Raw genomic sequence first — 15,058 nt, forward strand, 5'->3', positions numbered from 1 at the left:
CTTTAAAGAATATGGCAAGGATTCATCTAGTAGAGCAGCACTAAGGCTGCTCTAACTCCCGCCCAGGACAGCACTGGACCCCATACAGTGCTGCGGTTGAGTACACAACACGCTACCAGCCAAAATCTTGCCTCCCACAAAAATGCTCTCCCTGCCCAAGGGCTGGTGCTGTGTAGCCACTTTTCCGCTGAAGATCTGGTGAACAATTTATCTCAGCGCCATGCAGTGCACTGGCTTTGCTGGGAAAGAGATATATGCACTTCAATAAGCAGACCATGCCACAAACAGCAAGACCTCCCAAACACTTGTGGTAGAGGGTGCGCAGGCTCTGGAAGCTCTGAGACCAGCCCATGCTGCAATGCACGTCTCCCAGCTCAGTGTTTTCTCTCAGTTCTGAGGGGGGTCTGAACCTCAACTCTCCATATGAACTTTCAGGAGATCATGTCTGGACTCTGTAACCCAGGTCCTGATCTGGTGCACAACCAGCAGCTTTTCTTCAGCAGATCATTTCAAACCAATAAACCCTGCTGCTTGATGGCAGGGATTACACTGGGAATGGGTGAGAACTGATAGCAAAATACTTGCTATTTCTTTGAAAACACTCCTCTCTCTTGCAGCAATTTTCTTGTCCTCCGTTGATTCAGCATAACTTCTTATTTAAGGGAATGTAGTGCTTGTGAGAGGTGCCTGCATCATCTCCAAGCTTTCTCTTGCCACACAAGTGGTCTAAATGCAGGGGTCCTCCTTTGAGGTCTAAGGCACTTTGCCTACATCAGATTGGGAGCCTTGTCCAAACAACTTCTTTCCTCGGCTCACGCCTTTCTATAAGGCATATGGCATGGGAGCTGGAAGCTATGCCCAGCCTCCAGCCCAAGCGAAAGCAGAGAGGCTGCTCCCACATCTGGCTGTTGGTTTAAGTGTGTTCCCATTCACAGAAGGACATGAGAAATTATCTGTCCGCACTCCTGGATGGATCTCCTCACCCTCCATCTCCAGAAGGCCACTTCAGGTGTATGGAGTAACTCCATACCTGTCACCCCACACCAGCTCCTCCAGCCTGAGGGACAAGGAGAAGAAAGCCCAGGGTGGGCAAACCAAAAGCCCTGTCAAGTATTTTTTGGGGAAAACACCCAGAGCTCCCCAAAAGAAAACATAAAGAACCCTTATATGGGACCTGTGATTCATACATGAAATAGGCTTTGACATCACTCTGGTCTATACCCCAAGACATTGGCTCAGGGCAGAGGGGGAAGCTGTGATTCCTGTGGTTACATCCTTCCCACCACTAGCGAGACAACAAACACAAGCACGTTGGTGTATTTTGTGTGATGTGGGCACCTGCAAAACTAGTTTGATTTTTTTTTCCCTTTTTTTTTCCCCATAAACCACAGAAGATACAACTCTGAGTCACAGCCAACCTGAAAAACAACCCCACACTTCTGGACGAACTTCCCCCCAAGACATCCGACTTCAAAACATTGTCTTCTAACCACTACTAATAACCCACTTTGTAATCTACTTTATCTGAACATGATTTCTCATTAAGAGATGTAATTCATTTTGCTTATAATCCTACTTCTGACAGCGTTTTAGTCAGGGCAGGAGAAGAGACATCCTCAGAAAACAACACAAACAAAGCACACGGGGAGGTCAGAGGAATGTCAATGATAAAAATAATTTGTGAGGCCACGGAGCACAGAGAGCTTTGGGATCATCCTCCAGATGGTATAAAACACCTTTATAAACCAGGTGAGAAGTCACACATCTGGGATAAATCCGAATTGAAAAGGAGCTATTGCTATTGCACTTTACCATTAGCCAAAAAAAGACGCAAGGACTACAGTGGGCAAGGGAAAAATATAATAACCCATGAAACTGTTACGTGACCTAGATTTCGCTGAAGAACTGCAGAAGTAATATTTTTTTCAGCAGCATCTGCTGCCGTTTCTTTTCCTTTTGTAAAAAAGTAAAATAAAAGGCAGCAGCCTCATTAGTGCTAACGCTGGTGTAGCAGCCACACATCATTTACACCAAAATCATTTCAGGGCAGGCAGGGCAAAACACACGCCCTCGAAAGCACGTCCTCGCCCTGCGCCTCTGGCTGTGTTTCATTTTGGAGACGAGAAATTGGCTTAGCCAAGACGGAGGCAACATTTGCCCCGTTTTTAATATTTCAAGCTGACTTTTTAACCACGCAGTTTGCTTTATGCAGGTGCAGCTCGGAGCAAGTGCCTGATGTAAGCGCGAGAGAGGGTCTCTGAGGGCACCTTTCTCTGCGTTTTGGCGTTTCAGTTTGCAATGGTTAATCGCTCTACACCAATCTCAGCAACTGTTGACACAAAATAGGTGGAGATCAGGTCTGTGCAAGCACAAAATACCAGAAAGGCAAACTATATGTAAACACACTTCAGATAGCTATGACAAGAATAGACCAAAACCTGACTTGCAAAGCAGTGACAAACCATTACTCTTCCCCCTTCTTTTTTTTTTTCTTTTTTAACATATTGAAGGTATTTTTTGTGACAGAAGCATCTCTCGCACTGAAAAGAAACCAAGTCCTGAGGACTGCATTTACAGAAGATGGTGCAGCATCACAGCATTTGCAACACAGCAATTCCACAATAAAGTGGAATTTACTTTTAATGCTAAACTCTTGTTTTGAGACAGAACACACCTGAATCTCAGCCTTTTTAAGTAAAAATACCAAACAAAGCCTCCTGACCCTGATCCTGGGGAGCAAAGCTAGGGCTGGAGCAGGGAAAAGAGCAAGCGGCAAATGTTTGCATGGCACCGTTTCATCTTATTTCCTTGACACCTGACAGTACATTTGTTACAGAATATTAATGCACTGACTAAAAAAGTTTGTCAGGTACAAAACCAGCCCAGAAGAGGATGGAAGGACCAAGGGAAAACAGGGTTGGTTTTTTATCCTGCTTATTGACTTCTTGATTGCTGAGCACCTTTTGTTAAGACTATTGGAAGGTAAACCCCGTCTGCACCATGCGATGCTCTGCAGTGGGAACCAACCTTTCTCCCCCTCAAAAAAGCAACTGTGTGAATAAAATAACACAGTTGTTTTATTTTTTATTAAAATAACACAGTTATTTTATTTGCTTAAAGCTCAGGGCACCACTAACCAGTCTTAGTTTGTGCAAAATGATTCCACATTTACTCTTGAAATAAATGATGTTTCCTCAGCCTGAATCCAGGGCCCATCAGAGCAATGGTTAGGGAAAACATCCTCCCCTGGTGCTCCTGGACAGGGTGACCCCTGTTTTGGGGTAGTTTGGGGTGCATGGAGACTGCCAAGACTGGACTGAGCAAGAAACCCAGGGTCTATCACCTCTCCAGGGTGAAAGCTCTTTGCTCCACCTGAAGTCCTGGATCATTTCTGCCAAAAAACTCTTTATCCACCTCCTCCAAGCATCTGCCCCCTTTGGAAAAACACCTGTGTTTCATGCCAAAACTGTATCACTACTCCTTAAACACACATGTCGAAACCAAACCCCGCATGTTTAAACCACTGCGCTGTACTTTTAAACAGCTTCACTGAACTAAACAAAAATACCAGCCTAATCCTGTGACACAACGGTACCTGATGGCTCTAAATTCACAACTCTTCCCCCTGTAAGCTATTTGCTCAGCTTTTCTAATAATACCTTGGCTGCCTGGCAGTTCTCCAGGGCTGTCTAAGGCATTATGCAAGCTAAACATTTTTTTGTCTGATTTCAGTATTTTCTTATGAGTAACTATACAGGATTTTACCTAGTGAGTTTTCCTGATTGCTGTAATTTAAGAACAGAGAAATAGACTACAGATGTAATATTATTATTACAATTGGCATTCGAGGTGAAATGCATAACAATTAGCTAAGACTTAGTGAAAACATAAATGTAAAAATCTGCTTGAAAAGCCTGGCACATGGTATGTTTAGAACAGCTAATTTACCACACATTCGAATTGCTCAAACGGTCCAACAATTCACCCAGCAAGATCCTTTTTATAATAGTTTTCTTGGGGTTTTGTGCTTTTTTGGGGAGAGCAGGACTGTTTTCACATTGCAAACACCTACTGTCTTACTTTGGAATAACAAACAATATGTATTCGTTAAACCTGAAACATTTATTCTTTCTCATTTCTATTTTTCCCTGCTCTCACGTGTGTTCCTGTTAACAAACCAGCTTTTAAATAACATCTGTATACATATTCTTGAATCACACAGAGGAGAAAAGTAAATAGTTTCCAAAATCTGATGGCTAAGTTCGTATTGCTGAAGTTGAGAGGATAATTTGTGAATGTTTTAACATTTACAAGTAAATAAGCACTTGTATTCACTGTATCTGATTACGGAGAAAAGTATTTGTTATGTTCTTACACAGATTCAAATTGCATCTTGACCTTTTCTCGTTTAATCTGTTTACTGCAACAAAGCCGTAATAGATACATTTGAAAACAAGCAGATATTTTATTTGCCTACAACTAAAAACGCGATATGCTCTGCAAAGTGGCAAGCTGAGTATCTTGCCTATTTATTGTAGCCTGTGATTTGGTAGGCAAGTGGGGGTGAATGTCCACCCCTGTGCGTAAGGACTGGCACCTGCTTTTGCTATGCTCCCTCCCTGCTCGTCTCCTCCCCCACTTACACCCTAAAAATAGTGCTTAAGTGGGACTAAAGTGGTGCACTGGTCATGTGCTGGCCTTTTGCTCAGGCGAGTATCACCCTCAGCAAAGGAACTGAGCGAAGATGATGTCTATGCTAAACACCTAGACCAGTGAAGCGGCTGGCATGGGGCTTAACACATGGGAATCACTGGACAACATTATCACTTGTATTTGGGAGTGGTTTGGGGTGTGCTTTAGATGCACTAAATCCCAGGTATGCTATGATTAAAAAAAACCCAAACAACACAGCGGGAAAACAGGGGCCTGGGACTGATTTCCAAAAGGTGGCAGGGTGGAGAGCCATGCAGCTGCTCCTCCTTCCTCTTCACCTCTGTGGAGGGGTGGGCAGGGGCTTTTCTGCCCCATTTGCATCTGGCCCCATCAGCATACCCCCATCTGCCCTATCTGCATCCCTCCACCTGCCCCATCAGCATCTGTCCCCATCTGCGTCTTCCCCATCCGCTGCATCAGCATTCCCCCATCTGCACCTCCCATCTGCCCCATCAGCACCTACTCCCACACCCCCCACCTGCATCTCCCAATCTGCATCTGCCCCATTTGCAACCCCCCATCTGCTCCATCCATAAGCCTGCCATCTGCAAGCCAGGCAGGGCATGAGCAGATGGGAAGGACACCCCTTGTAGTGGTGCTCCCAGTTCAGCACTGGATGCTGGGGAGCATGCCACCCTGCCTGCAGTGCCACAGCAAAGCTCTTCATCCCCTGCCCCATGCAACTACCACAGCAAAGATCTACCACTATGCTTACCCATGAGCAAAGAAATGCATGGGTGAGAAAATTTCCTGCTGGAGGGGGCTTGTGATGGGGCTGAAAGAGTAATACAGTGTTTCTGGGTGTCCATAGCCTGAGCTGGCTGTGCTAAACACAATAAGGTGGTCTGGTCTTCCTATCACAAACCCATCTCAGATCTTTGAAACTCATCTTCAGGCAGGTCTTGAGGCATTTTAAAAATTTCTTCCTTATAAAGTTTCAGCAGAAATAACTCTTGCTGTCTCCAAGAATGAGATTAGGGAAATTTACATCATTTGATCATTTTTTCCAGTGTCTTTGATTGGCATTTGTTGAGGTTTTATTGCAGGCATAGGAAATTATACACAAAATTGACATTTAAAGAAGCCAAGGTCATAAAATCAAGAAGTCAAGAGTTAGAAAACCATATTAGTAGAGCTGCTTGCACCCTATTCTTTAATCTGTTTTATATGCAAACAGTTGAATTACCTGCTCATAGTACAATTTTTGATAGGGCCTAATGCCTCAGCTACCCTAATGATGATTATGCCTATTATAAGAACAGGCCAAGGCACTACAATGTAGAAAAGTTGATTTCAACAAGAAATAAACTTTGTCAAAGTTGGATGAATAAGGCAGCAATCGGCAAGAAAAGCAAAGCAGCCTTGGCTGAAGCAGCTGAACACTGCACTGGAGAAGAGGATTCAGCTCTACTGCTGCCTCAGACTGCTCAGGAGCTACCAAGTACATCATCAAACCCAAACTCTTCACCAGCAGTTACTGATTTTTTGCATCTCTCCTCCATACCCAACACTGGAGGGTGGCATGTGTCATCCTCAAGGTGCTCAAAATATGGAGTTTTGGGGGTTGTTGGACCTTAAACGAGGATAACTTGCTGTCATTTTGAGTCATAGCACAATCCCAGACCCACCCAAAACTGGTAGCTGTGCTGGACCTGGACCTCCCTGAGCTTCATTTCTTCACATGTGAACTGGGACAACTGTATTTTCTCTCTTTGCAGGGGAACTTTAAAAATACTATACAGACCCACAACCTTTTATGCATGTTTAGGCAAGCGGTGGTCAGGGGAGGACTTGGGTATTACAGCAGTAAGCACCATAGGAAAGCCCAGCAGTAATTATTAATTCCGTCTTCAAGCATGGTTTGAATACAGCTCAACAAATGAAGCACTGAAGAATGAGGGTAAGATAAAATATTGACTAGCTGCTCCATCATTGTCTGGTCTGTGCCCTAGATAGCGCAAGGGTATTTTGGACAAAGCATAATGGAAGCACTTAATTAAAAGCTGGAGCTTTAAGGATTTGAATTTTCAAACTTAACCTTTTTCTAAAAAAAGATTATTTTAATGTAGTTGCATGCAGCTCTATTTAGAGAGGTAGTCACATCTAGACCTGTACATATTGACAGGTTATATAGGCACATTATTCTACAAAGATACAGACATTTATCTGTGTGTATCTAGACTTTCCTAAAACACAAGCATGCGACACCTAATGCAGCCCTTGATGAGAATTGCTCTCTTCTCCATAGAGTATCAGCAGTAATTATTTACCATTAATTCTTAATGGGAAGAGATTCAGCTGGGATGTAGTAAACAAGAGAACTGTATAGATTGTTCAATATAGCCTGGCTGGCTCTCAACTGAGGTACAAAGTGATTGGATCACACCTCCTGGATATTTCAATCACAGTTTTTATCACTGGCGAAAAGCACCTTATTAACCTGTACAGGTCCCTTCCATGCCCATATACTCAACACTGTCAAGATCATGCAAGTGCCCCTTCTAGTTCACATTACCATGCTTCAAACCCTAAAATGCTGTGGGGTTAAACAACTAACAAGACAGAGACCTGAAGGGCTCATTTAGACTAACGACATCTTGACCTCTTCTACCTTCCTACTTTCGATAGATTCTGGTTTTGTTGTTTTTTTTTGTAATAGGGTAAGGGCTTCCTCTTTCCAACAACAGAAACATCCAACTGTGGCAAAAAGATGGTCCTAAAAGGCAACAGTGGTGATTCACAAGCAAAATCATCACATGTGCAAAAAAAAAAAAAGAATCCTCCAAGTGGATTATTTCATTGCTTCTAAAAAACTAAAAAAAACCCAAGGAAAAGGGGCAACTTAAAACTGTGGTATTTTTAAAGACGTGTTCTACCACTGATACATTTCCTGGCATGTCTCACATCATCAGCCCTTTCCTGTGACTTCTCCACCATCAATAGGAGTTGTGTGCATCAACCCCGGGAGCCTGAACACCAGGCAGAAATGTGTATGTATGTGAAAAGCACCGTTTCTTTCGTTATGGCAGAGAACTGAAGTATGCAACTAGCACATACTGTAAAGGCATTCAAAACATGACAAAAAAAATTCTTCAAATGCTTTCAATCTGCAGAAAACAAATGCTCTCTTCACTGGCTGTTCTGTGGCAAACTTCTAATTCTATCCAGAAAATCCAGCATTCCCAGTCTGGGCTAACGACCATGCTACCAGACATGAGTTTATGTTTTTCATGCACATTTCATGTATTCCCACATGCTGTGTTGCTGCCAATAATTTATGACTGATCTGCACCCAGCCTGCCCTTCAGCATTTTATTTAATCTCTGCAACAGTGATTTACAATGACTCATCATTAATACAAAAATGTACATGTGTGTTAACAAGTTTGGAAGAATCTAAGGAGGAAGGCAAAATTTTTTGCAAGTTGTGGCTGAATGACTTATGAGCCCACTGAAGAAAAGCAAAGCTAACCAGAAATGTTACACTAGCTCTTCCCTGTAGAAAACAATTTAGGCAAGAAGAGGGTTTTTTTCCTCCTGCATGCCACCTTAAAAGGAAAAAGATTCATCAAAAGATTGGGAAAGGGGTGCCCCATACCCCCATGGATTTGGGAGGGGATGAGTAGCTCTTTGGTCAACCCATTAATGGATGCTTCTTGAGGATGTACGTATATGTGCAACCTGCACGTTCAGCCATGGCCTCACAGCCTCCTTGTTCCTTAGCATCCATTACAAAAAGCAGGGGCTGAATTGCTGCATTTTGGCATTTCTGCCCACCACCTGTGATTTAAGAAAGCCCCGACTGTCTCTATAGTGTTAAATCTTTGTGCAGCTGGGGAGAGAAGGGGAATTGTCTCAATAATTTATACAATTGTAACACCACAGCAGAATTACCAAACTAGCTCAAGCAGATGAAGCCTGCCCTAAATCCACAAGACTTCAGTTATAATGTATTTTGACCTCCTTTTTTTTTTTTCTTTCTCCTTGCACATGAGGAACTTATAAAAACACATCTGACACAAAGTCAGAGTAAAAACTCCTCAAATCTGAGCCAAGATGGGTACTGAAAAGCACCCTGGAAAGTCACTCGAGAGAAATACCACCAGCTTCAGTTCAAAGCATTTTATGCTCATAATGTCAAAAAGATTTTTTGATGGACCATCCTAAACAGACACACTTGCTCACACCAAACCCTAAGTTCCCAGACCGCTCCAAAGCAGCACACACTTGCTCCACCCCGTTGTTAAATAAAACCCCTGATGAACATACACAGCTTCTCAACTGGCCAAAGTGCCTATCATTAAACTGAAGGACAACCATAACAATTAGAGTACCGCCTGGATGAAGGCTGGAGGATGTAAAGTTGAAGCAAACACTAATTTCTTCCTAGCTGAGCCAAAATACTGTGGGTCACGTTTCCTTATAACACATATTTCATGTTTAGTGCCTTTTATTCCTCCATTTTAAAGTAAGTATCTTGGAAGCATACTTCACATACACTAAGTATTTGGTATTTTCTTTTATTCAGTGTCTTAAAGGGCTTCAAAAAATTGATCTCCTAGGGCTGCTGTGGGGTCATAGAAATTGATAACCCTTACAAGCTATGCTTATGTGAGCCCGCCTGCGTCTCCCAGATAGTGCACTTTGTAAATTAATCCTCCAAAGGCAAATATATTGTAAGTAGCTTGTTATCTCTAAAGTACTAAATTGAAGAATACACGGGATTATATTGACAGAAATTACATTTTCTGTAATGGGGTTTAATATATCTGAAATCTCTCCCACAGGCTCCTACTCTCTGAGAGGAGGGTTTGTTAACGTAGGTGCAATGGACATCAAGACCAAATTTATTCACTAAAATGGATTAGGCCATGTAATCAGAGCTTCAGTAATATTAATCTCTGACACTTATTGAACGGAAAAAAAAACCCAACTTTTGTCTGCAAACTGGCATTCCTCCCTCCCTTTTCCCCAGCAGGCTCGCTGTTTGCCTTGGCCATTTTCTGGGTATTACTTCAAAGAGGATAAGGTTTCCCATCATAAACACTAATCTAAAAATATTAGGACAATTAATTAGATACACTTAGTTTTACAAGGTATTAGATTGCAATACACTTCAAATACGACACTTATTCTGGGATAGTGGGAGAAACCTGCATTTCAATGCAGTAACAAAGGGTAATAAATCAAACTTCTTTTTTTTAAGGCTTCACTGTTGTGTTTTTATACTTAAATCACAAGTAATTTTCACTGGCTGCCTTCACCACGTCCTGGACAGTCAGCAACCCAAAATCCACTGTAGAAAACTGCACAGATCCCAGTTTCCTTCAAAGAAATCACTTCTACAACAGATCAGGGGCTCCAGCAACCCTTAGCTGGAATAAATAAATAAAATTGCCCCACACTGTACTTCAGCAGCAGAAAGCCAGATTGTCCTCAAAGTTTATTCAAGCTTTCAAAAACTGGACTTTTAAAACAAACCAGTGAAGAGATAGAAGGATGTCAGTCAAAAAGGAAAATCCTACTAGAAGCAAAAAAAAGAGAACATGACAGCATCCCAAAACAATACGTTCTGCAGAAATGGCACCAACTGCCCCTTCTCTTCAACCAACATCTCCACCTCTTCCAAGACCAAAGTTCTCAAAATGAACGTGGCTTCCTATTAAAGAAGACACATCCTCAGCCAGAAGGAATGGTACTCAGATGCAAATACACTGAAATCTGCCCAAGAAATGGGAAAATAAATATGGTTTGTTTTATGCTGTAGCAAACCTCTTAGTTCCCATAACCGAAACAACTCACTCACCTATATACCCTATGCATCAGTTAACTGCTTGGGGGGAGCAGGCAGGGCAACGTGTGTCCTCAAAAATGCAAAGCATTAGCCAGAGGGTGCCAGCAGCCATATAGAAACACCAAGGAAAATTACTTACCAATTGTTCACTTGAAGTATAGTGAGCCCTGTGTCTTGTGCCAACTGCTTTTTCTGTTCTTCTGAAGGGTAAGGGTGCTATAAGACACCAAAATAAATATACACATTTAAAACAATGCGCTTTATTTGCCTGCTTTTTATTTTAAACTAAAAGACAACCCCTCAAACCAAACCAGGAGGGTGACATCTATTGAAAGGTGAAAATGCTGAGTTGTGTCACTCTTTTATAATTATTAATGGGCTACTACATCACTTAATTAATGGCAGTAAAAGACAAGCCAATTATAAAGATTAGTGAAGTGGAGAAATAACTGCTTAGGATACTGGCAGTACCTTGATACTCAAGAAGGGTATTTGTTGCATTAGCTGAAAGTTTTTGCACTTGTCTCCAATGAGCGATTAGAGTCAAATCACCTCTTTCCCCCCACCCACCCCTGTATTTCACAGAACAATAAAGACTGTGATAAAGCACTTCTCTGTAAAACTAAAACACGCTGATGTTGCCTGAGACAGTGAAGGCAAATCTTGCCAGTGCCCCAAAATAACTTGCAAATAAGATCAGCAACCTGAACATAAACAAACGCCTGGGTTTTGAACACAGGCCAACACAAGGTCAATGATCAGCACATTTTTGCCTGACATTAACATAGCTGGGCTGCACTAATCCTAAGAGACAGAAAATAAATACTGGTTTAATTGAAGATAATGTTAAAATTCAATCATAAGTTAAGTTTCTTGTGAGAACTTGATTGCTTTCTCAGAAAATTCTCTTCTGCATGAATACAGATTGCTTAATAAATCAACAGCAAAAAGCATATCCAAGTTTGAAATTTAGAAATATCATTTCTGTCCTTTCCCTCTATGTAAAATTGTCACCATCCAAAAAATTAAAAGGACAAATATTGCAAATGTAACAGCACCGAGGAAAACCCCTGTTTTAAGGACCTGGCTTAGCTTCTAACCTGAAGACCCAAGTCTCAGTTACACATCGGATTCAGACCTCGTCTGCTGCAAGGTACTTAATATTTCAATAAAGTTAATTTGATATAACTGGTTAGACCTCATCCCATCATCCCATTTAGCAGGTGGTTGTCACAAAGTATTTGCTGTTATACACACATCCCTTTTTTTCCTCAAACATTCCCATATTCTTTGGATGTATTCTTCAGCATAATACTACACAAGATGTAAAGTGAAACCTTGTAAAGCATAAGAATTTAAAACCTCGTAAAATTCCACAATCTTATTGGTATCATAAGTATTTAGCAGATTTTATATATTCTTGTAAACAGTGTATTTGACATCTAACAGTTATTTTACATGCCTGCATCACCTCAACTTTACCAAACAGGAATTTTTGTAGTAACTATGGCAACTTCCCTGTGCCCAACATACCCATTTCAAAGCCCACTGCTGTGGTCACTGGCTCCAAAAGATAGTTTTTTCACCCAAAACACTGGGGAATTTCCCATTACTTAAAACATACTATTTCCCTTACAGAAAACCTACAGATAACTGGTATACCTGTAAACTACCCCCTATATTTTCTGCATGAGCCTGAAACAGCTTCCCTGTGGTTGACACGGGGAAAGGGATTTTACTTCTTTTTTATGGGTAATTTGCATTTTACACATGCAAAAATATAGCATGGATTTTATCATCTGCCTTATATACACGTTCATCCACAACAAACACTTGTACTTGACTTAATGTCCATCTATCTGAACATAATATTTTGCTCCTCTTAAAAAACCCCAACCCTAACATTTTCATCTTTATAGCTTACTTCCCATTTCATTACTTTGCTATCAAGTGCTGACAAAATTATTCCTTTTTTTTCTTATTTTGCTTTGCCACCTTACATGTGATCTAATTTTAAGTAATTGAACAAACTGTGTCTAATTTCATGCAGCAAGCAATAATTACTAGACAGCCTCTAGCTATTGGAATTGAGAACTCTGTCTCCATTAAGCAATTTTCAATTGTTCTGGACTTTTTTCCAAATAGACAAGACTGGATAAAATTAGCCATCAGAATAATACAGTCACTGTAAAAATAATTGCTTTAAAAGTCCCAAATTCCTCAGTAAGTTTAAGGTCATCCTATTATTCTTTTTTTTTCATACCCTAGCATAGCATAAACTTTTAATTTAATGATAAATCTATAATTGCCATAATCACATGACAGACTGGGGCTTCACATAGCTAATCCCTCTTAGCTAAAGGTTCACACTGCGGCAGGCTTTTTAACTATGATTTGGTGGGGTTTAAAATAATCTTAAACACTGGGCATCCTTATTATATAAGCTTTTTGTGGCTCGTACGAGTTGTTCCTTTGTAGGCTAAAAAAAAAAACCCCATAATAAAAATGACTTGACAAAGAATCAGCATGCCACAGGCTAGGTTGCTATAAAAACATTCAAAGCCTTGTTGCATTCCCACCCACAGGGCTAGGAAGGCCTGTGCTACAGGCAAAGGCAGACATCACATTGCAATGGACAGAAAGAGGGAAACCCTGAGAGCTGCCATTTTATAAAGAAATAGGAAATCCAGTGGAAACTTGTTGTTGGTCTTTATTTCACCTGTGCAAGACTGACAGGTGCCTTCCAAAACCTTTCTAATGGTTGTTCAAAGGGATAAAGACACATGCACAAAGTTATGCGTATATATGTTTGCATATATATGTATATTGTACTTGTGTGTGTGTATAAATTATATATCTAAACATATAAAATATGCATCTTAATGAAATAGTTTACTTTTAGGTAGTCCTGTGACAAGCAGGGAGTTGGACTAGATGATATTTCTGGGACCCTTCCGACTAGAGATATTCTATGATTCTATGAAATATATAACCACATAAAAAAAATATAAATATATATATGGACATGTGTGTCTAAAAATACTACATTGACTTCAGCTGTCAAGTCCACCTATCACTCTGGATCACTTTGGGATATCAAAGCAAATTGTGCCACTGTTCAATAAACAGTGACTTGAGACCTTCACTTTGTTGTGTACATTAGCTCCTACCATTATCTCTTAAAAGCTTAATTATTTGCAAACAATTGATCAAGATGGGAATTGGAGAAAAGAGACTCTGGACCACCAGGAGAGCTGCAATGCATTAGGAGAGCAAACAGAATTACCTTTAGGTCTTATAATCAGAATTAACAATTGGGACCGTACGCAGGGCAGTGCGAGAAGCTGTAACGCTCTTGCTGGAGTGTTTTCCATTTGATCTGCATTAACACCTCGAGTGAAAGCCATAAAACGGTGATTACAGATGGGAAGGCTGACCCTCCTTCCCAGAACCAGCCCAGCCTGTGTATACTGGAAGGCTGCAGACAGGCTTCCTTGCCAAGGCCAGAGGAAAAGGGCAAATCCAAGAGGAAAAAAATAAGAAGTAGGAAGCAAGCAGGTTGAAAAAAAAAGAAAGGGCATTTGAATGAATAAGGCTGACAGCAGATAAGGACTCTGAATATGGCTCTGGTATTTTCTGATCATGCCTGCTGCTGCTACAGCGCCACAGAGCAGCATCCACCGAATGGTATGAGACCTAGTGCTTTTCCCTTCCCATAAATCTAGCGCTGAAATGCGGATTGTTTGGCACCATTAATGTGTTTTTGAGGCTCTGTGGTATTACTTTTAATAATGACTTAGTACAGAAAGTGATTGCTTAATAACACCATCAAAGTCTGCATGCAAATGAAAATTATCCCTGGGGGATTTGCCCAGGGTAATATGAACAGTTAAGGAACATTCGAAAAGGTAAAAATAACTATGCAAAATATGAGTCAGAGCAGTCATTTTAGCAGTAACAAAGAAATCAAAGTGACAGAGAGAAAAATGTAACTTTCCATCATATTCTCTTGTCACTGTTTTATGAATGGTATTTAGAGAGCAGCAGTCTTAGTAAAAGCCCCCTTTCAATGCAGCCGGGGTCATTTTTAGCAAAACAAACAATAAGACTCTTTTTTTTTTTTTTTACCAACTTTGACTACAGCCACTGGGTAAAGTCTCCAGCAGATACAGATGGAAAACATCCAAGTTTGTCTCTTAATGATACCCCTCGTCCAAACGTACTCCTTTCCTCAAATTTTCCACCCCAGGACAGCAAAAGGCTTTATCTTATCTGTAATGCGGTATCAATAACACTGGTTCCTCTCTGCCTTGCCCACCGTAACAGCACATTGTAATGGTGGCAGCAAAACATGAAAATAATCCTGCCCAGAGTTTACTGCTCAGATAACAGGAGGCAAAACCACCCCTTTCATCCCAGATTACTAATTCCTTGTGGCACCAAGCTGCCTTGACAGCACTGCCAACCAGCCCTACCATAGCGCAGAGGCAGAAACAGCCCCCAAGCAAAAGGTTGCATGTTACATTATAAGGGTGTCGTGGCAACTATCCAG

At 41.2% G+C, this 15,058-nt stretch overlaps 1 protein-coding gene across 6 annotated transcripts in view; it reads right to left on the reverse strand.

Moving 5' to 3' along the window:
* MEIS1 (Meis homeobox 1) overlaps positions 1-15,058 on the reverse strand; it is a 110,909-nt gene that overhangs the window by 12,536 nt on the left and 83,315 nt on the right. For all 6 annotated transcript variants that reach the window (XM_062611444.1, XM_062611419.1, XM_062611437.1 and 3 more), the window contains one exon: positions 10,646-10,722. In XM_062611444.1, coding sequence (XP_062467428.1) covers positions 10,646-10,722 — 77 coding nt within the window. The remainder of the gene's footprint in view (positions 1-10,645; positions 10,723-15,058) is intronic.

The sequence above is a fragment of the Pezoporus occidentalis genome, unplaced genomic scaffold (assembly GCF_034315485.1).
Source record: "Pezoporus occidentalis ecotype Australia unplaced genomic scaffold, CSIRO_AGI_Poc_V1 ctg10, whole genome shotgun sequence".
Classification (NCBI taxonomy): Eukaryota; Metazoa; Chordata; class Aves; order Psittaciformes; family Psittacidae; genus Pezoporus; species Pezoporus occidentalis.